The 24,016-nt window shown below is 40.2% G+C and overlaps 1 protein-coding gene across 3 annotated transcripts in view; it reads left to right on the top strand.

Moving 5' to 3' along the window:
* CRIM1 (cysteine rich transmembrane BMP regulator 1) overlaps positions 1-18,284 on the top strand; it is a 189,574-nt gene extending 171,290 nt beyond the window's left edge. For all 3 annotated transcript variants that reach the window (XM_063124279.1, XM_063124280.1, XM_063124282.1), the window contains 5 exons: positions 361-582; positions 9,735-9,929; positions 11,964-12,086; positions 14,323-14,510; positions 15,486-18,284. In XM_063124279.1, coding sequence (XP_062980349.1) covers positions 361-582; positions 9,735-9,929; positions 11,964-12,086; positions 14,323-14,510; positions 15,486-15,662 — 905 coding nt within the window. In that variant the 3' untranslated portion in view covers positions 15,663-18,284. The remainder of the gene's footprint in view (positions 1-360; positions 583-9,734; positions 9,930-11,963; positions 12,087-14,322; positions 14,511-15,485) is intronic.
* Positions 18,285-24,016: the final 5,732 nt, after the last annotated feature.

Raw genomic sequence — 24,016 nt, 5'->3', positions numbered from 1 at the left:
CTTTTTTAAAAGAGCATTTTTTGTTTTGTTTTTACCTTTGCCGGTTTATTTGTAGTACATTTATTTTAAAAGTGTAAAGTTGTTTCAGTCTCAAGGGAACCAGGAAAACATATTTTTATCCAATAATTCTCAGACTGTGGTAACATGGGATTTGCAGTAGTATTATGAATGATACGGTGACAGCTGCTGAGAGCTAAATTACTCACATGTCCGAAGTCAGTTCTTCAGTTCTTCTATGAACAATGTGTATTTACATTTCAATGATCAAACCTACAGTTACATAAAACTGTGGAGAATTTGTCGAACAGCAGATTCCCTCCTATCTCCCATGATTGCTTACCTATATGCTTATATTTCTAGATGAGCCTGTTCAGACTTCCTTGTCAAGTAATGAGAACATGCCCAGTTACTGCAAAAATGATGACGGTGATATTTTCCTGACTGCAGAGTCTTGGAAACCCAATGTTTGTACTAGTTGCATTTGCATGGATGGTGGAATCAGCTGCTACTCTGAATCTTGCCCACCAGTGTCCTGTGACAGACCTGTTTTGAGAAAGGGACAGTGTTGCCCTTATTGTATAGGTAAGTATTGACCATAAGGAAGGCTCTTTTTAGTCACATGTACTTAGTAACATAATATCTTGTCAATTTTATCTTTATCTTTTGTACTCTATTTCTGATGTCTCCTGGTATTTCTTCTGGTAACTGTGATATACTTATTATTAGTTACCACATTGTTTTGTTAATTCTTTCCTTGTGGCTAACTATCATTGACTACTGATAGCTAGCCAAATGTCTGTTAGAAAAGATTTAATATATGAAGTATTTTAACATGAACGATTGACATATATATTATTAGAATGTGGCTTGGGCCAAATACTGAGAGGAAATAGCTTCAGGCTATTTTTGGCCCTGATCCAGGCCATAGCTAGACCTAAGGTTTATCCCTGGATCGTCCAGGGGTCAAACCTATTCATCTAGGTGACACACAGGGGATCCAGTGCTCAGGCAGGGGCGAACCCTGGATGATCCCAAGATAAACCTTAGGTCTAGCTGTGGTTCCAGGCAAAATTAGTCATGCCTTTGAAAACAATGGAGCTTGAGTTAGTCAGAACTTACCTATTATATTTGTGTCAATAGAGCTTAAGCTACAGTTAGACAAAAGCAGCAGCCTTGCATCTCCTGTCCTCCATAATGTCTAGTGAAACAAAGTGTGCGATGTGACTTCACACTGCTTATTTCTCAGTCACCATTCCACTTAATGCTACTTGGCAACATCATGACTTTATGTTTTGTATCGCTAGATGTTACCAATAAGAAGGGGGAGAATAAGATAAGGGCTGTAGTTTTCTGCCAAAAAGTCTAGTGTCATCGCTAGCACCAACTAGGTCAGAACTGCTTCAGATCACTTGTAATGGCTTTTGTTGCATTCTACCTAAAACATTATTGTATGTGCTTATTTCGGTTCTTTGCATGGGGTAATGTCCTAAAGCAATTGTGTTATTTAATTTCTCCTTCTAAGAGTTATTTAATGGACAGAAGCTGCAATGATAGCACCTTATTTATTTATTTAAAACATTTGTATCCCGCCCTATATCATTAAGTTCTCAGGGCAGCGTACAGATCTTCAGCTGCTAAGAGGAACCTCCTCTGCCTACAAACAGATTTAAGTTTTTTGCAGACTGGTTTTATCCTTTCTAACTTCCTGCCAACGCATAAATGTTTCTTAAATTAATTTTAAAAGTTTGCACTTAAACAATATAATTTTAATAATAAAAACTTAATTGTAAAAGTTTGCACTTCAATAATATAAAAGTTTAGGCACACAAACTATTGAAAATTTGAAAAAGCTTCCGTTTACAGCACTGTCAATGGAAGCATGGGATTTTACTCGCATTTATCCTGACACAGTTCACATTGTGTATTCAGCTTCCCTTTGTTGTCAGCAGAATCACATTGCAGTGCAGTAGAGGCAGACCGGATGCATGTTATAGGTGCCTCAATTGGCACTGACTCTTGGTAAAGAGCCACTGCAGATATGCTTTCTGTATGGCAAGCTAATAAGACTTTGTTCTTCTTTGTGGTCTCTGTGCATCACACATCCGGGAACCTTCCATAGCTGAGAATTTTGGTGGGAACCCTCCCCCACCATTCTACTGCACATGTCCAGGAGGGTTGCTGCCCAATCCCTCAGTTCTTCTTCGATTCCCATTGTGGCTGCTTCGTTGGGAACATGCTTGTCTTCGGACTGCTTTTTCAGATAGCTGAGTCAGACCAGACTAGATTTTTCCTTCTAAATTTAGTTTCCTCTGATTGTTTTTCTGTCTTTCAAACACTATTTTATTTTTAATTTAATTTGATGATCTCTGTGATGGCATTCTGCGTGCAACGGTACATGGCTCTCAGAGCTCTCTTCAGAAGATGGACCCACTACGGGAACAAATTACCACCATCTGATGGGCATACTCTGTATTTACTCTACCTGGGAGAAGAGCACAAAGTAAAGACTTGCCAAAATTGTCAAGCTTTCTCTAAGCAAACAAGATGACAACGCACGGATTGACTTAGGGCCGAGCTTTGGAAAGGCACTTGAGGCAGTTGAAATGCCTAAGGCCACAATGGCCACATTATTGACCCCTGAAGTTCAGGAACCACCTTCCACCATGCCCCCTTCAGAACCTGTCTCTCTGCCTAGACTACAATTGAGACCACAGGGAAACATCTTTGACACAGAGAAGATTCTTGGCTGCTTCCTGGGTGGAAAATTATCAAAAAAGGCTCCAGCTCCCAAGCCTTCTGAAGTACAGAAAAAGAAAAAGAGGAGGAGGTCGGCTTACTCCGAGGAGTGACCCTCTAAGACCCATAGAACCATATCTACACCTGCCCTTCTGTTGAACTCACCAATGACGGTGAGGCAACTACCGTCGGCACCACTGATTGATCTGATACAGACTGGGGGAAGAGTTATTGATACCAACTCTTAACATCATACCAATCTCTTCGATGCCGGAAGGCAAGATTCAGGACTCCCCGCGCCACCCAAGCAGCAGGCGGAACATTTCCTTTTGGAAAAATAGGTTCATTTTTTGACTACCTTTGTGACAACCAAAGAAAACTGACACGTCTTTTCCAAACAGAAGCCATGCACCTAGCTACACAGCAAATAAATATGACGAGGCATAAGATGGATTGCAGGGTGAAGATTATGGTCACGCCATGGCTTTAATGAGACGCACTTGGCTAAGATCCACAGGTCTCTTACAGGAAGCTCAGTCCCAAATTGAAGATTTGCCGTTTGACAGACTATGACTCTTCAACTCTAAGGCTCATTTCAGACAACACGTTAGTCAACACGTTGTGGAAACTCGACTCAACAGTTGACATTTGATTGACAGTTCCTCTACCCTCTGTTCTCCCCAATCCTCCTGATGGTATCCCATCAGCCACTGCTGCAAAAAAACAATCCCGGCAGCTGTCCTAGAGCAGCACTTGCTCCTTTCACTGCTCTTGCCAGGGAACTCTGTAGCAAGTGTGAAAAGTCAACGCAACGGAAAACTCCATGGAGCCCTCCTCACAACACGCAGCCAGGGCCAGGCAAAGCTGGTAATAGGCCCGGGCCAGATGGGAAATGTAGGCCCCATTTCAAACTGCTCATTAAGTATTTTTAATCAGTTCTAAATACATATGAACTAGAACAATTTATTTTAAAAAAGGTAATGGCATGCACTTTTATTCAAGATGTATATAAGACATCACTCCTTCACATTCAGAAATGCTTTATGTGCTTTTCTTTGGGTAAATTCATCATCAACAACAACAGAGAAAAGGCTAGAGTTGGGGAGTGAAGACACCTTGGCTTATTGGCTGTCTCAAAATGGAGTCAGTACTGCTCACTCACAGGAGAGCTACTTCGTAACAAATCTTTACCAAAGTGTCCCCCTTTGCCTCTACCAGGGGGACTTGGAGTAGGCCTCCTCAAAATCATAGGCCCATGCCAACTGGCCCCACTGCCCACCCCCCTCTGCCCAGCTCTGCACACAGCACAACGGTTGTGCAGGAACTCTCCTCTGCACAGCGTGGATATTCTGCATGGAGTGTTTTCCAAAAAAACCACCTCCACCATTACATGGAATTTTCACGTCAGAGAACACCTTTCTCAATGGTGGTATAAAAACTCCACTGTGGAGTTCCAAAACTACTGTTGAGAAACATGTTGTCTGAACTGAGCCTAAGGCTTAATCTACACCAAGCAGGATATTGCACTATGAAAGCGATATATAAAGGCAGGAGCCACACTACTGCTTTTTAGTAGTATGAAGTGCACTGACAACTGTTGAGGCCCATTGACATATACCACTTTCATACTGCTTTCATAGTGCTATATCCTGCTTGGTGGGGCTCCTACCTTTTATATACCACTTTCATAGTGCACTATCCTGCTTGGTGTAGATTAGGCCAATGACAGACAAGGCAATGGATTCAGTCCAAAAGGCCAAAACCATGGCAAAGATTATGGGCCTGGGTCCATTGCCTCAACCATTTAAGCCAAGATGCTGGTTTCAGCATCTCAATACCCTGAGTACCAGAGTGACTGTCCCGCCTTTAAGCAACAGTATTCTTCTAGTTTTTGGTCCCAACACCGAAAGAATAATTCCAATGACAAGCATTGCCTGCGACCAAACCGACTCTGCAATATGTTGACACTACACCTTTTGGTCTCTGCCTTCCTCTCATCCTGCATGAGAGCCCAAATAACATCAGATTTATTTATTTATTTATTTATTTATTACACTTATATACTGCCCCCATAGCCAGGGCTCTCTGGGCAGTTTACAGAAATTCTAAAATTAAGATAAAAACGAGTATACAAAATTTAAAATCCTAAAACACAGAAAATACACACATAAAGCATTAAAAACCATTAAAAAACTAAACGTGGGTAATTAAGATGTGCCGCTATATGCCTGGGCAAAGAGGAAAGTCTTAACCTGGCGCCAGAAAGATAGCAGCGTTGGCGCCAGGCGAGCCGCGTCAGGGAGATCGTTCCATAGTCTGGGGGCCACCACCGGTCCTTCTCATCACTGCAACAGGATATCGCAGCAAGTTTGGCTCCTTCCCTCTCTCAGATATTCTCTGGGTCACGTCCCCATTGGCACTTTTGGAAACACGATCCATCAAGTTCATTGTGGCCATCCTCAATGCAAAAAAAAAAAGGTCAGAGAGAGCACATGATCATCACTCTAGACTCTCAGGTGGCACATTGTTATGTTATAATAGTCATCACTGTACAAAAACTACTAGGATTCATGGCTACGACAATGATGGTGCCCTTTGCCCAACTCAAGATGAGGCGACTCCAGCTTTGGTTTAGCAGGCCATTCAACCCTATGCTGAACGCCAGACAAGTACATCTCTGACTTCCGTCAGAGTTAGCACGATCACGTTGATGGTGAACAGTATCAGCGCATCTCTTAACAGGAGTTCTGTTCTGGCAATCGATGCCAACAAAGGTGCTGACCATAGATGCATTGTTAAAAATTCAGGGCACATGGTTTTGGAGGGAAAAGAAGGTACACATCAATTTTCTAGAACTGCTTGCCGTCCAGAAAGCACTAAAGGCTTTCAATACCAAACTGCGGGGTCATCATGTTCAAGTAACATCGGACAACACGACTGTGGTTATTCACCTGATCAGTACCGCTGGTCCAGCTTACCATTCAAATCCTCGAATGGTGTATTCTTTGCAATATTACTGTGACTGCTGTGCATATTGCAGGAAAGGACAATGAGTTGGCAGATCATCTGAGCAGGGCGGTCATTTTGTCCCACAACTGGCAAATGCACCCTTAGGACATTTACAACATCTTCAAGATGTGGGACATTCCATCGACAGTTTGTGACAGCAAACAACTTGGTTTACATGCAGTTTTGCAGCAGGGCAGAACTCAGTACGGGATCCCAAGGAGATGCCTTTCTCCTGAAGTGGAACAATGTTTCTCTTTCCCCTGTTTCCTTTGCTGATGAGGGTCTTAGCGAAAATCATGACAGACAACACAAATTGCAAATTAGTGACTCCATGGTAGCCCAGACCAGGAGTGGTTTGCTCCCTTCCTTGACCAGTCCCAGGGACATTATTACCATTGAGAACAGACCTTCTGTAGCAAGATTGAGGGCAGTTTCAACACCCAGATCTTGACACTTTGCATCTCACAGCCAGGAGACTATTTCCCCTGTAGCTGACATACAGACTATATCACAGATTCAGGGGATATTGGATGCAATACAACTGCAAGTGGGAAGAGTTTACTGATTTTGCATTACCTGTTTCATGTTCGGTTCACCAAATCCTGTCTTTCTTGTTAGTTTTATCAGATAAGGGCTTGAAGTTGTCATCCATAAGGGTTTATAAGGAATCTCAGCCTTTCATAGTTTAATAGAAGATTTTTCAATTTTTTCTCACCCATTACTTTGACGGCTTTTGAAAGATCTATTGAATATCAAATCACCAATGAAAGGTCCTGTGCTTCCCTGGAGTCTTTCTGTAGTCCTTCATGCCTTGACCTGTAAGCCATTTGAACCTCTAGCCACAACAGATTTGAGCTTACTTACCTGGAAGTGGCATTCTTAGAAGCAATCTCATCAACTAGAAGAGCAAGTGAGCTGTCTGTGCTCAGAATCAATGAACCCTACCTGGTTTTTGGTAAGAACAACTTTGTCTCAGTGGAACACCAGAGTAAAACAATAAAATAGCAAAACCCTGCCGCATAGGCTTACATTCTAATATAATCATAATAAAACAAGAAGGGGAAGAGAATGCACCAAACAGGCACAGGGTAGAGTAAAACTAACAGTATAAAAGTAAGAGCAAAATCAAGTTTTAAAAGCTTTAGAAAAAAGAAAAGTTTTTAGCTGAGCTTTAAAAACTGCGATTGAACTTGTAGTTCGCAAATGTTCTGGAAGAGTGTTCCAGGCGTAAGGGGCAGCGGAAGAAAATGGACGAAGCCAAGCAAGGAAAGTAGAGACCCTTGGGCAGGTAAGAAACATGGCATCAGAGGACCGAAGAGCACGAGCGGGGCAATAGTGTGAGATGAGAGAGGAAAGATGGGAAGAAGCTAGACTGTGAAAAGCTTTGTAGGTCAACAGGAGAAGTTTATATTGGATTCTGAGGTGAATTGGAAGCCAATGAAGAGATTTCAGAAGTGGAGTAACATGGTCAGAGCGGCGAGCCAAGAAGATGATCTTAGCAGCAGAGTGGTGAACAGAAACCAACGGACTGATGTGAGAAGAAGGAAGGCCAGAGAGAAGAAGGTTGCAGTAGTCCAACCGAGAAATAACCAATGCATGAACAAGAGTCTTGGCAGAAGTGACAGACAAAAATTATCGAATCCTGGCAATATTATACAGGAAAAAACAACAGGATTTAGCTATTACCTCAATATGAGGAATAAAAGGAGAGCGAGGAGTCAAATATAAAGCCAAGACTACGAGCTTCCTTGACTGGAGTAAGTGTAACAGCCTTTTTTCTGTCACCATCTTCACCTCTGGAATCCAGCTTGCATACGTTGGATGTTTGGTGCGCTCTTTCCCACACAGCGCCCTTCTGACAGTCACAGTGTTTATTTGTGTGCTATGGTGAAAATAAGAAAGGTTTCCAGTATCTACACAGAGACTGTCTTCATGGATTGTGCAGACCATCCAACTAGAATATAGACTCGCGAAGTTTGAAATCCCTGCTTTGATTAGAGCACACTCTGCAAGGGCAATGGTGATGTCTTCAGCCTTTGAGTGGGGAGTCCCCATACCAGAACTCTGCTGAGTATATAACACTGTAGTCTGGACTTTTGATACTTAGCAGATTGCTTGTTTGTCTTCACTTCTTCATTAAGACCCCTACCCACTCCAAGGTAAGTGAGCTTGTTAATCACCCATATGTGTAATGTACAGAGACCATGAAGAAGAAATGCAGGTTACTTACCTGTAACTGTAGTTCTTTGAGTGGTCATCTGTGCAGTCACACAACCTTCCCACCGTCGCCGCTTCAGTATCAATATATTTTTTGTATTGATGCCGAGGCAATATTGACAGTTCTTTGGAACTGAGGCTGCAATGGGGTCTCAGGTGACCTGAGAGATTGGGCAGGACCCTACTGGACATGCACAGTAGGACAGTGGGGGAGGGTTAGGGTTTTCTGCCAAAATTCTCAGCTCGGGAAGGTTCCCGAATCAAAGCTCCGCACAGGCGCAGAGCCCATATGTATAGCCCATATGGTGCAGAGCCCATATGTATAACTGCACAGATGATGACTCGAATAACTGCAGTTACAGGTAAGCAACCTGCCTATTCAGAGCAGATTTGCTTGAATACAGATGGAAGGTTGTACCTGTGTGCTTGATGAAACATTTAAAAGCCTAGGGGATCATCAGGTTATTACTTTTCACCCCACCCCCACCTCGACACAAAGTAAGACTGGGCAAGGCTGAACTTCTTCACCACTTCTCTACTATGCTCTCATCACTATGCACATGAGTGAATGCCCAATAGCCAAGTCTTGTGGTGGTTCTAAATTTAGAATCTTCCATAACCTGGATATTGAAACCCCATTCTCTAGCAATTTCTAAATCAAGGTTCAGGGAAGATTCTGGGCAGTATTGGATTGGGAAGCTAACTTATGCAAAATGCAAGGAATGTATACTTTGGATAGTGTGGATAAATATACAGAGTAGTCATTTGTTTGCTAATTATGTTATATGTAAATACATTCTTTGATGAAGCAATGTTTAAGTAGTTTAGAAAATGGTTGTTAATTCTCATTTTATTTTATTTATTGCATTTATATTCTGCCTTTTTTCCTCCAAGAAATCCAAGGCACCATACATAATCCTCCTGATCTCCATTTTATCATCACAACAATCCTGTGAGGTAGGTTGGGCTGAGAGTCTGTGACTGGCCCAAAGTCAACCAGTGAGCTTCATGGCTGAATGGGGACTAGAACCTGGATCTCCCGACTCTCAGTCCAACACTCTAACCACTACACCACTTTAGCTATCCCTTTTGCATAGTCAGTAGCTTATCACTTTCAATAGATGAGTAGACGAGCATGATCCTATGTAATTTTGGTTATTCGTTCATTTATTAGGAAAAAACAATGTGAAAACCCCACAGATGGTTTTTCTTAATAAGTCTCCTGATACTTTAAAATCGTTCTACTGTTTATCATGCTTGTCTTCATGACAGTGCTGTAAGGAAATCTATCATTCCTATATTTTTGATGGGGAATTAAGGTGGAGATAGTAGGCCAATCTAGTGACTCCATAACTGAACAAAGATTTTAACTCTGGTCTAGCTAGGCAGTATTGACACTTGGGCTACTGAAATGCACTTAATAGATAAGTTGTGCGCTTTAGAATAAAAACAAACTTATTAACATAGAAATATTAATAATTGAATATAATTGCTCAGTAGCTGAAAAAAAATTGAGCACAACAATTGTGAATATGACTCTGAACATTTTTGATCCCTTTTCTCCTCAGTGATAGAACTTCACTACCTGCTACATATTGTTCCATTAGCATTTAGCAGATACTTTCAACCAAGAGCAGAATACTGAATATGCCAAAATGCCACACAAAAAGCAATTCAGTCTCAAAGCAGGGCATAAGATCATATGTTTCTTTTTTTCCAATTACTTTGAAATGGCTTTCTAACATCCAAATTATGACAATGTATTTCAATAGAAGACACAACATCAAAGAAGGCAGTGTGTCACTTTAATGGAAAAACATATGCTGATGAAGAACGTTGGGACATTGACAGTTGCACACACTGCTACTGTCTACAGGGACAGACCCTTTGTTCCACGGTCAGTTGCCCTCCTCTTCCTTGTGTGGAACCCATCAACGTGGAGGGAAGTTGCTGTTCTATGTGCCCAGGTAATAGTCATACAATGTATTTCAGTAACATTCTCAGAATTTTTGCACAAACAAAATAAATAATCATTTGTCTGGGAATCCATGACTGGAAAATCTTCTAGGTAACAATTGTCTCGGCTGAGAACTTCTCCTCAGCTGCCTTGCAGTTCAGCTACTAACTGCTGAGAAATAAGGAAGGCAGAACAGATTTCTGTTTTGAGAAGAGCTGAGAATTAGCTGAAAGTTTTTGTTTATTTCAGATATCATGCCCTCCCCCATCTCAGCTGATTTGCATGATATAGCTGAGCAGGGGGCACTGAGAAAGGTGTATGCACGTCTTTGTGAATGGAGTGGGGGCAGAGATGTGAAGGCCCGGAAAAATTCGGAAAAAAACCACGGTTTTTTCCGAAGCCTTTTTTGGGATTTTTATGAAAAACTGAAAAAATGAAGAAAAAATGGATTACGGGTTGTTTTATTTTAGCATGATGAATAAAATGTTTAAGACAAGGTGTTCAGATACTTCTCCAAATGATTTCTAAAAACTGTACAGTATCAGATTATTACAATGTCTGTGCACCAAGGACAAGCAAGTCCTAAATTGAAAACTGAGACTACAACTCTCAAATGCAAGAGGGAATGTGCATTTCTGCCTCTAGGGGGCATTGCCATTGAAGCAGAGACTGAAACTTATAGTGATAGCTATAGGTCAGAAAATGAGTCTAATTAAATTTTATGCATATTCATTGAATCTTGATCCCCCAATTTTTCTCAGTTCTTTTTATGGAAATGGGTGCTTTATGTCTTGACACTGGAGGACTAGTGGAGACATAAATAATTTTCTTTATTACTAATGTTGGTGGTTTCTTCTGTTGTCATTTTTTAATATTGTTTTTTGCCTGCTCCTCATAAATTGGCAGAACCAAAGAGGTTCTTTACAGTTCAGATGTTCCTAACAGTTCAGGAGCTTGTAGCTCCATTTGTTACCAAAAAAAATTAAAAACATTTAAAAAAGTAAATTAAATTTGTAATAATTGTTTGAATACACTGTACTTTTTAATATACCAAATGTAATAATTTTATGCCAAACCAACTTTTACATAATTACATTTTATGTTCCTAAAGTAACAAAGTGACTTTCAATCTGTAAGAAGTGCTAATATTGCATTATTTCAATTTTTCTGAAAATTTCCGGTTTTTTCTGGAAAAAACAGGGTGGGGGAACGGGGGGTTTCCATGGCTTCAAAATTTCCAGAAATTTTACGTCTCCTAAGTGGGGGCAAGGTGGATGGTATGTGAATGGTGTGTGAGAGGGCAGGGTGGATTACTTCAACCATGAACATAGGTCTTGTCTAAAACTTTGAATTTCTTCTAAGATTTCTGTGTACCTTCACAGTTCTATACATTTTAATCACCTTTAGGCCAGATTGATATCAAAAGAGTCCATGTTGCAATTTCCTAATGCTAGGCATATTACCTTGTCAAAATCGAATTACCCAAGCAGCTATTGATAATGTTGAGAAGCATTTTCCTGTTTTAACTATGTGTTCTTTGGCAGTTATGTGAAAAACAGAAACAGTATGCTGTCTAGCAACTCTTGCTGCTTTCTGAACTTCTTATATCATTTCAATGGCACAAAGGGGATCGATATAATTGTGGTGACTCATAAACGCTATTCCATTGTGATACTATTGCTGATCTTCTCTTGATATTCAGAGAGACTATCTGGCTGTTCATAATGCTGCTATTCACATATAGCAGGAAACTTCTAATAATGTTTCCTGTGGTGTGTGTTTTTAAGTACTTTTCTAGATTCAATTTCTTTAGGTCAGAGAACAAATATTCCAGAAATATATTGCAATACATTAATAAAGTGTCGGAACATACCTCTGATACGAATTATCTAGTTCTACATAGGTCTGGTGATAGAAGCCATAGTTAGGTTGTATAAGTAGAATGTTAAGAGCCCCTTCCAAAAAAATGGAGAAGAGCTTAATGTCTATGACTAGATAAAGGTAACTTTTCTATGACTTCCTGTGACGTCATTATATTTTATAGAGATGTATGTGCCTGAACCTACCAATATCCCAATTGAGAAGACAAATCATAGAAGAGATAAAGAACTGGAAGCAGCGGTTTGGTCTACACCCAGTGAAAATGATATTGTTCACATGCATAGAGGTAAATTGAATTTCATTCAAACACCATTATCATGTTTAGGTCAGCCTTCCTTAACTTGGTGCCTTCCAATTGTTCTGGACTACAGCACTTAGAATTCTTGGCCTTAGGCCACGCTGGCTGGGACTGATGGGTATTGAAGTTGTTGTTGTTGTTATTAATTATATTTCTATACTGCCCCATAGCCAAAGCTCTCTGGGTGGTTCAATAAGATGAAAACAATAAGTCAATATTCAAAATTTAAAACCATAAAAACATGCAAATAGACAAAAACATAGATCTATAAACAACTATGAGTTGTAGGACTTATTTCTGTCTAAACATGCCTGGGACTGTGCCTTTAACTTTTTATTTCACTCTAGCATGACTAACAGAATGAAATAGGATTTCCTTCTGTTGCAGAACACACGTACTTCAGAATAAGCACTGTTTTGTTATAGAAAAGGATTTTTTAAAATTTAAATTTAAAAATAATCATATGTGACCATGTACAGAATTTTACCATGGAAAACCTGGTTGGTTCAGTGTTGTGATCATTTGAGTGGGACTGAAAATGCAGTTATGCATTACTGCAAGAGAGGCACATTATATATGTTCAGGGACACTAATCATTACAAAACATCTGGCTGGTACCAGGTTGAGAAATGCTGGTTTTGGTTAACTTCAAACATTTTTTGCTTACAAAAGCACTATTTGGAGACTTTTAATACTTCAAGCAGGAGTAGCCAGGTGATATATGGGTGGGTGGGGAGGAAGGACTTCCTGCTTCTTCCTCTCCCAGTTCTCTAAGCTTTCCTAGATCCCAACCCAAACGTGCAGTTTAATTCTAACCAAGGCACATTTCCCCATTATTCTGTATCTTCAGTCTCCTGAGTCCCCATTGCTGGCTGGGGGTGCTAATGAACATGTATGGTGGCTCACATGCTCAGAATATTCCCCCATCGACTCAGATCAGCTCAAAAAGAATGCTTACGTGCCTTCCATAAAAGCCTCTGCAGGGCCCAGATATTTCTTTTGTGAAAAGAGCCCAATGGGCTTAGTTGAGACACCATTAGCCAATCCTGTCTAATCTTTTTTAAAAATCCCTCATTGCTCCAATGCATGCCCTGTATTGCAGAACACTAGAGCAGCAGCAAAGAAAGGAGGGATATCTCCTTGGTAAAAGAAATTAGACAAGTGAAAACATTTTCCAAAGCTTGAGAGAAGCTTTCAATGGTTATGCTTAGGTCAGCCTTCCCCAACTTGATGCCCTCCCCAATTCCCATCATCCCAGTCCACAATGGCAATATTGTAATACAGTTAGGGAAGGCTACCTTAGACAAGACTCGACTCAAGGGAAGGGTTCCTTTGAAATAGACAAATGTCACAACCCTTCATGGGTAAAAATCATCACCAAAGTTCATTTACATAGGTTAAATACATTTAGGTTCCCTTAGGCAGGGGAAGTTATGTCTATGAAACATATTTCTCAAATTAAACGGTCCATCCATGCTATTGACTTGGATGCTTCTTACAGAAAAGTTTAATGACAAGGCAAGGGCCATGATATATACAGAGTCAGCAAGAAAGAACAAAAGAAATGCCTGTTCTTGCCTTATGTAAATTTTACAGTCAAAAATTGTTATTCTGAGTTAGTTCCAAAGATACCTTTGCACAAGCAGAAAACATATCATGGCTACTTCATACAAATCATTCTAAGAAATAAGTCATATCTATTGGGTTGGGTCCAAACTTAATCATGGTTTTCTGGTTCAACTCCCATTTCACAGAAGTTAAACTGATGAGGTTGAAGAGACAAGTAATTTCACCAAGAAACTGAGTAAAAGGTAGAGGTGGGGTCTGAGTCCCAGTTGCCAAATCACATATTTGCCCCTACAAAGCACAACAAAATATCCATTTCACAAAAGGAAAATTGGTGATACTCCGTGAAACACAAACACAAACAGGCAAAACGCCCCCATACACCACACACATCCACAATAAGCAAAACTTTCTTCTAGCCCCCCAGAACGTTCCCCATGACCATCCAGTTTTCCTTCTTATTTTTCTCTGTGCTTGTCATGCTGGGCCATGACCACACACCATTTTTATTTTCTAAGAATGCCTTTCATTTGAGGCCCACGGCAATTTGGGGAATAAAGACAATGCTGGAGGCCAACACTTCATTTTTCCATTCTACTACTTGGTTAGAGATATGATGTAGTTGTTTGCTACTAACATGCTTATTCACACTTTTCAGATATGGGTCACCTTCAGGGGGATTATAGAGAAACCAGAGGATCACAACCAAGTAGAGAGGCATCTCTCAGTTCTCTTGCCTGGGTGACGCTGCCCATCATGACTGCCCTAGTTCTTATAATAGCACTTTTACTTGTCAATCAGAAAAAGCAGTGGATACCAGTATCCTGCTACAGAGCTCCAACAAAGGTAATGAAGTAAACTGATTTCATTTATTTTTGAATTAGACCACTTTTCTTCTGTTGCAGTCACTTTTGTATAAACAGCTAGCATAATTTCTTGAACTAGCTGAGACAGTTAAACATGCAATTGAATACAGATGGCAGAAAACTCTGAAAATGGGGGATTCAGAGACCAATATTTGAATATCTGCTCCCTGTGAATATATTTTACATTAGACCCCAGATGTAGGTCTGGAGGGGATCTTAAACTTCGTTGCTTTCCAGGCTTGGATAGATAGGGATGGAGCTGCAGTCCTCTGCAAATAAGCCCTGCATATTGTAGCATGGGCTGAACCAGGGCCTCATTGAGCCTTCTCTGTTTGCCCTTCCTTCACATTACTCACCAGGAACAAGGTACAGGGGAAGCATCTGATTGATGGCTTCACTGAGGCCTTGGACACCTCAGTATATGTGTATTTCTTTAGGAATATTGATCAAAAGATTAATTATCTTCTAGAACATAATGATCTGTATATTTATTTATTTATTAAATGTATATACTGCCCCATAGCCAAAGCTCTCTGGGTTTGCTTTGTCTACACAATTAATTGAACTGGTGATGCTTACATTGAATATTTTGATAGGCTGTTCAGCCTTCTATATTTTACACTCCTAGATTACTAAATTAATGGCATAATATTTGTTCCTGGTTTATGAGCCTAAATTATTGTGATCTTCACCTGGGAGTGGATGGCTGCTTTCTTTACAAAGCATTTGTGATGTGCATAATACATCGTATGCCCCTGCTCTTTTCAATTAGGAAAACAAGACAATTTTATTTATAATAAAATTGTGTGTGTGTGTGTGTGTGTGTGCCCACAACCCTACACACACACATTTCATTATAAATAAAATTGTCCTCTTTTTCTATATAAAGTTTCCACATATATATGTGTATATATGAAACTGACATTCTATATTGTGGCTTTCTGTTTTCAAACAGCCTTCCTGCCTAAATAATCAGCTGGTATATGTGGATTGCAAGAAAGGTACTATGGTTCAGGTGGACAGTTCTCAGAGGATGCTCAGAATTGCTGACCCAGACTCAAGATACAGTGGGTTCTACAGCATGCAAAAACAGAACAACTTACAGGCAGATAATTTCTATCAGACAGTGTGAGATGTTGCACCTTTACCAAGAAGTTAAGAAGAAACAAAGACTGAGTCTGCTATTAAAATAAAACTAGAATTGTGCACTTGCTTAGTGGATTGTATTGGATTTGTGACTTCATGTACAGCTCTAAGACCTTACTGGGATGGGCTCCAACTCCTGCAATGTGCCAGAACAAGCATTCCCACTTCTCCTTGCGATAACTGACCAAGTGTTTTCTTGGAACCAAAGTTTTAAAACGTGTTAGGATGTTTTGCTTGTAACATAGTAATAGACATTGCTTGGAATGGGAATATTGGGGTTGAGCTTGAGTGGTTGTAACAGGAAGCCTCAAAGAAGAAAAGCTGGTCAGCTTAACTTGGAGACAAAGAATTATAAGAATATAGCTTTTTCCTGACACTCCAAAATTGCATTTATTGCAGTGAAGTATAAGCATACCCTACCCAAACTCAAATAATGAAGTTTGGGGGTTTTTCAGCTGTGCTACAAAAATATACTCCTAGGTGAGTACCTGTCACATCACAGGTGCCGTATAGCTGCAACTATGTTTTTCTACCTGATCAGAAGCTGCAATAGCTAATGACATAACAAGGAAAACATTAAAGCAGAAATACAAAGGGTGAATTTATTGAAGATGTGTACTATTATACCTTGTGCTGCTTTTTGTTTTTCCTTTTGATGCTGATTGTCCAAATTTTGGAAGTTAGCGAACGGCTAAGGCCTGTACAATTCCTGATATGAGCACTGGATTTTTTGACAACAGTATTGGAGAGAGAGGGAAAGGAAGGAAAAGTTAAAAACACCATCTGAATCCAGAACTTGTGCGTGTGCGTGTGTGTGTGCTTGTTTTCTTTTATCATTGTGTACCAATTTCAGGTGGTTCAGGCTCCAATTTTCCATTGGAGGAAAAGAAAAGATTTTGTTGGGTGAAGATCTTGCTCAGATTAGTTTTTTTTAAATCATGTTAAGATTTTTTTTCCCCTGTTACTGATTATGCAGACTAGAAGCAACTTTCATGCTAGGAAGCTGCTTAATTTTAATTGTATATTACTCAAGCACCTTTTTGGAAGCTCAGAAAGAAAGGAGATCATGCTTCTTTAAAACTTTAGCTTTATAGAAATATTTATGTAAATATAGTTATGCTTAAAATAAAGCATTTGTATGTTTCTGTGTGTATATGTGTGTGTATATATGTACGTATGTATGTGTATATATACATATACACATATATACACACTATATATGTGTATATATGTATATATACAGTATATATATGGTATTTATATATACAGTATATATCGGTATAATTTTGTATTTTTCCCTGTTGAATGTATTTTTAACTGAGATTTTACCCAAAACAGAAACACAGGCATTCCATATTATTGCTTAATCATTTGTGTTTAGAAAAGACAAGATGAGAGTATCTCATTCTACCTAGTTTTATTTGATTTGAAAGTGTGAATATGCAAGTGTGAGAGAGGGAGAGAGAGAGAGAGCACGCGTGCCCTTGTGTTTGCAGGCGTGTACAGTATGTGCACAATTTTAGCAGTAAGCATCGCTACTTGCTACATTTCAGGGTGTTTTTTTTTTTCTTTTCCTGCATGGCCTTAAAAAGGCTGTTAATTCAATGCATTGGCTAGATACACTGATAACATACAGGCAGCACTAATCAGTTCCACAGAATAACAGCATCCGCACTTGGATATATTTCAAAACAGTTGTTTGAAACAACTACTGGAATACAACTAGCTGGAGGTTTGTTGCAGCTTGACTCAAAACTTTAACTGTATCATACAACATTAACTTTTCCAAACAGGTCTTGGCACTTTTATACTAACTGCCCATTTGTGTGTTGCCTTTTTCTTTTACAATCGCTTGTCATAAGACACAGATACCCAGTATGCTTAATGTGAAAAGAAAATGTATTTTTTTGTAAAGGAACTCTCAAGTATTGTTGTAAATACTTGGTCAGAGGTTACTGAACTTTAAAACTGAAAAACCTAATTTATTATATGACCTAATTTATTAATCTGAAGATTAACAAATATCTTGTTTTAGAATATCAAAAAGTGTTCTAGCTCTTCGCATCAAAGAGAAAAATAGGTGTATCATAAAGGCTCAACATTTTTTTCTGTTGTGAATTCAGTTTCCAAAAAAAGAAAAAATGTAGTCCCCCAGCATTTTATACTCAGTATGAAAACACTGAAACTAATGTTACTATCCAGTCACTACCCAGATTTTGTCAAGATAAATCATCCATTCCTTTCATAAGAGTAAGCAGTCTTTATCCAGAAATTGTAAATGCTTGCTTTTGTTTTACAATCAAGGCCATATTCTGGAAAAAAAATATTAGCAGGATATAGGACATGGTGTAAAATGTTTTTATTATTTTATTATTATTATTTTATTATTATTTTGAAGATATTATTTATCCTATGTGCTGTATCCATTACACTCTTTTACTTTGGTTCCTGTTGTGCTCTTGTAAGAGAAATGCAGATATCATTTTCTGAAAAATAAAATAGATGCATATGTGGCACTTGGAGTGCACTGCAATTCGGCAGATTGCTTGTTTACTTTTTAAAATGTAAGATGGTTTCTTGTAATTTGGCTCTTGGCAGCACAATAAAAATTAACGATGAACTTTTTATAATTGTTAAATGTATTTCTTCTGACACATTTTAGTGGCATTTACAACAAAATATTGCTCTTGTTCAAGGTTCCAGCCAGCCATGCCCACTTCCAAGATACTCCTTTGCACTCACACACACACATATACACTATTTTCTATTATTATTATTATTATTTATTTATATAGCACCATCGATGTACATGGTGCTGCACAGACCACACAGTAAATAGCAAGACCCTGCCGCATAGGCTTACAATCTAATATTTTCCCTTTCCCAACAGTCAGGCCACAGAGCCCATTCTCAAACCTTATGGGGTGGTTTTCAGGTCCCTCCCCTTGCTTTTTTTTATTTCTGCAGACCTTCGATTTTCCTCAAGTTTGCTGATACTTCCCTCTTATGTGTAGATGGTGCTATTTTCTTTATATAGAATAGATGGGAAGTTATTTTTATCCAGCTCTTATCCTAATGCATTAAAAATTCTTACACAACTATTAAAATAATTCCTATATGGTATAATGTACCCCAAAAAATAACCGTTGTAGCCCATATAATAAGCATAGTCATAAGTGACTGACTTGGTGGAAATCTCATCATATGGCCTCATTCAAGGTACTCATAACTGACTCTTTCAGAAGGCCAAACTTGTAAAATCACACCAATAAACCTTCACCATTTCAGCATTCATATCCTTAACATAATACTTAGATGTCATATATGCAGTTCTTTTTAACAGTGCTTGTAATACCAGCAATTAAGAACATAAGTGCCATGCTGGATCAGACAAAGGGTCCATCTAGTCCAGTACACTGTTCACACAGTGGCCAACCAGCCATCGGCCAGGGACCAACAAGCACGACATGATGCAACAGCACCTCCCATCCATGTTCCCCAGCAACTGGTCCACACAGGCTTACTGCCTCGAATACTGGACATAGCACACAACTATCAGGACTAGTAGCCATTGATAGCCTTTGCCTCCAGGAATTTATCCAACCCCCTTTTAAAGCCATCCAAATTGGTGGCCATCACTACATGTGGTAGTGAGCAAAAAGCATCATCTCTCTCACCTTTCAACTTCTCAAAATGTCCTTACGCACTGATTGCATGATTCTATATCCACACTGCTGCTCCGACTTATTGGCCATGGCTGACCCTACTGGTTGTCTGCAAGCAACATCCTAATAATCATGTTCTGCATCGCCGTGCCTGCTATACCTCTACAGTCATCACAGGGGAGGCAGAAGCCTTCCGGGACAGCTGCGCTAGCTGCATCATCAGGCAGCACCGCCACAGTAATTAGAACCTGAGGGATGTAATGGCGCTTCGACAAGGTGGGAGAAATGGATGCTTTGTATGGGGAAATTTTTGCTCTTTTTTTGCTCTTTTTAGCAGAGCGTGCTTACAGTAGAGCTTTTTAAATCCCAGCTTGCAAGCACGCTCTGCTAAAAAGAGCAAAAATTGCTCCAAAAAACTAATGCAAAACACAAAATGGCAGCACAGCGAGCATATCAATCGGCAGTCCAGAGCAGCTATAGAACCCGCTGGCTAGAGTGGCCCCGCCTAGTTAGTCAATTAATTATTATTATTATTATTATTATTATTATTATTATTATTTATTTATTTATATAGCACCATCAATGTACATGGTGCTGTACAGAGTAAAACAGTAAATAGCAAGGCCACAGCTCCTGAGCCACAGACGTGTCAGACAACACTTTTAGCCATGGTTACTGCAGCTAACCATATTGCAGAACGTGGTTAGTGAGCCAAACCCACAATGTGGTCAGCGGGCAAGATGGTTAGGGAAAACGTGTGTCAGATGACACCGTAAACCATGGTTAAGGATTCCATAAACCATTTTGTGGTTAAGCAGCATGGTTTAGCATGTTGTCTGAATGGGGTCAGTGATGCATTCACTGCACTCTGGACACCACCAGTCACTTCCCCCGGCTAGGTTTAATGGGCATGGCTCTAGAGAACAGGTGGCCAGCCTTATGGCTACGAGCACCTATTCCATGTCCTTGACGCACAGCAATTGAAACTGATCCCACAAAGCTGGCACAGATGGTGCAATTCCCCTATGAGGGAAGGTGACAACAACTGGGATTGTTTAGCTTGGGGGGAAAGCCTGTAAGGGGAATCATGATAGAGGTGTACAAAATTACGCATGGTGTGGAGAATGTGGATAGGGAGACATTTTTCTCCTCCCATAATACCTGATTAATGTGACATTCAGGACAGATAAAAGAAAGTTCTTCACACAGTGCATAGTTAAACTATGGAATTTGCTACCATCATATGAAGTAATGGCCACCAATTGGGATGGCTTTAAAAGAGGGTTGGACAAATTCCTGGAAGAGAAAGCTATCAATGGCTACTAGTCCTGATGACTCTATGCTGCCTCCAGTGTCAGAGACAGAAAGCCTTGGGGTGCTGTTTCACTCATGTCCAGCTTCTGGGTTTCCCGTGGGCAGCTTGTTGGGCATTGTGTGAAGAGAATGCTGAACCAAATGGACTCTTGGTCTGATCCAGCATGGCTCTTCTTATTTTCTCTTTAGGACTCCGGATATATTTTCCCCTTTCCATGCTGAACATACTTCTGGGTTTTTAAAGATGTATTTAAAATTAAATCAGGAAAATTATGCTCAATTTTAGCTGGTATAAAATAGCTACTGTCTTGATTACAACACTGACTAGCCTCCTCTGTGTTGCTGTCATACAGTGCTCCCCCCCCCCTCCATCTCTAACCTCCAACTAAGAAACAGCAACAAAGTTGCAGTGAGCACTGCAAACAAAATCCCACATGTAGGTCACTACAGTTCAGTGAGGTCAAAGCCTAGGTGTCCTTATTTTTCTAAGCACTCTTAGTATGCATTTCTAAGCAGGTTTAGATGGGGGGGGGGAGTCCTCTTACTCCCAGCATCCCCAGCCAGCATGGCATGCTGGGGAATGCTGGAAGTTGTAGGATTTTTTTTCTATCTGAACCTGCGTAAGACTGTGCTCTTAATTACCCATTTTTCCTAAATAGTGGGCTAGGGGCTACCATGATTAGCTAGCCAGATGTAAAATTATGTTCTTTATGCCCTGTCTTTGCCACCATCCGAGGGAGCACTTCTGATAGTGCCACATGCAGCAGAACATTAAGTGTCATAGCACCCACCCTCTGGAATATATAACATCACTAGACAACCTTCACACACAGTTCTGATGTTTGATATTTATTTATTTTTATTTATTACATTTATATACTGCCCCATAGCCGAAGCTCTCTGGGCGGTTTACAAAAGTTTAAAACAGTAAACATTAAAAATATACAAAATTTAAAACCATCAAAAACAACAGTATAAAAACAACAGTATCCATTTAAACAACAGTTCTGGGGTCCATTAAAAACAAACTTAGCATTGTTAAATGCTATTAAATGCCTTGGAGAAGAGAAAAGTCTTGACCTGGCACCTGAAAGATAACAGTGTTGGTGCCAGGCGAGCCTCATCAGGGAGATCATTCGGGGTTACCTTAAGAACCATCCCTTCTTACAGGCTTTCCCTGAAGTGTGACCCATCCAGCTATGCTGTTGTTTAGCAGCTGAATACTATTTATTTAGTATTGTGTAGTGTCATTGTTATATTCTATTGCAGTTTTTGATGGTAATGACAGTAGATGTTCACTGTTTGAATAATTCTGTGGAAAGTGATATATAAATGTCAGCAATCAAATCAAATAAAAGAAAAGTTAAAAGCCAAGGAACCTTCTATTCAGGAATTGGAACTAAGCCTTCAAATTATTCGTTATGAGCCACAATCAAGTCTTAATATTCTCTATGTCCTTTTTTCCCCTTTTACTTTGGGCCCACAACAAAGCTGCCAGTCAAAGGGGTCATGAAGGCAAAATAGTGGTGGGCTCCTGCCATTTTTTTCTCCTGAGGTCAATGCATTGGATGCAGACTTTTCCATGGCCAAGGACATCACCTTCCTGGCCACACAGGGAGTGTTGAGTTCCCTGAGGGATGTGTCACGCCAGTATCAATGTAGCAGGGCTGCTCACATGTTGAAAGTGCTTGAGGATCAAAATAAGTAGGGGAGGCAACATATTGGGCTACTTTAGATTAAGGGGAAAATGCATTTCCTTACCAGGGCCTTGCTTCCTGCTTCTCTTGTGCAATCATAATGGGGCTGCATTACACAGGCAAAGAGGGGGTGACCACACAGTTTGTAATTGGAAACTTCCCCTCCTCTCCATTCTCATAGCATTGAATGGGACAGTACCCTCTAGTGGGTGTTTTGTAGTGCAACTTCCCCTGTACATGGTAGAGAATCAACAGAACTGGGATATCACAGGGTGGTGGTTGTGTTTTTTAATGGAATTGTTGGGGGAAGGTGCAGGAGACATGCAGAAGATTGCTGATGTCATCAAAAGGACCCATGAATTTCTGTGAGTGGCCAGCCACGAGCACACCTTATTTCACTTGTGTGAAGAAGCCCATTTGAGTACAGTACATCCCACAGTACAATACAATCGATAGAACAAACAATACTGGTTTGACCCCATCAAAAGTGGGCAGACCCACATGCTATGTCTGAAAAGATGCACACCACCTCTTTCCTCCTTGCCCTGCAGTGCATATGTATACTCGAACCTGTGGTCAACCAATGAAACTAATTGGTGGGCCATTTAGGGCAGTTAAGAGGAAGTATTTCTTTGCACAGTGCATAGTTAAACTGTGGAAATCGTGCTATAAAATGAAGTTATGCCCACCAACTTGGTTGGCTTTAAAGGGGGATTAGACAAATGGAGGATTTGGTTATCAATTGCTACCAGTAATGATGGCTATATATTGCCTCTGAATACCAGTTGCTGGGGGAACTTGCATGGGACAGGGATATTGCACTCATATCCTGCTTGTGGGCTTCCCATAGGCATCCTGGCCACTGTGGGAACAGGATGCTGGCTCTCATAGATGTTTTGTCTCAACCAGCCTGGCTCTTCATAAAATGATGCCTTTCCCACAAAAGGTATCATTTTAAGGCAAAGTAATAATAAATAATGAAAACACCAACTACTCGCCCCTCTGCTTTACGTCCTCCTACTTTACAACTGGAGCAGTAAAATTCTGGGTAACCCTATTCTTGTTCCCTAAACTCTTGGGTGGGTACTGAGCAGTAACAGCCAAGCACTCACTCACTCTGCGCTCAGAGGAACTATCCTTTATTATTGTTACTTTCAATGTTTCTACTGATCTGTAGCATGTAATTTATACAATGCTCAAACAGAAACATCAGCTGTGTATGTGCAATATGACATGTTCCAGTATCTGGAAATGATCACTATTAGTCCACATCAGATGATTGTACGTGCTTCTATGAAAGAGTGTGTGACTGCAGAGAAAAGTTGAACTATGCTGCTTCCCATGCCAGAGAAAGGATTAAAATACTTGAGTTTGCAATCCTAAATACACTACGGCAGCCTTCTCCAACCAGGGTGCCCTTCAGTTGTGTTCGACTACAACTCCCATCATGCTGACTGGGACATGATGGGAATTGTACTTCAACATCTGGAAGCCACCACGTTGAAGAACGCTGCCAATGTAGGGAGAGAGTCTCATGATTGAACACAGCGGCCCTTCCTTTCCAGCAGTCGAGGCTGGTGGCTCCGATTTCGGTGGGGCTGTGCATCCATTCTGGGTTTCAATCAGAACCAGCCAGAACTCTAAAGGAGCTATCCAAGGCTCTG

The sequence above is a fragment of the Elgaria multicarinata genome, chromosome 4 (genome assembly GCF_023053635.1).
Source record: "Elgaria multicarinata webbii isolate HBS135686 ecotype San Diego chromosome 4, rElgMul1.1.pri, whole genome shotgun sequence".
NCBI lineage: Eukaryota > Metazoa > Chordata > Lepidosauria > Squamata > Anguidae > Elgaria > Elgaria multicarinata.
The sequence above is the reverse complement of the archived record's forward strand: the minus strand, read 5'-3'. Positions and strand labels throughout refer to the sequence as shown.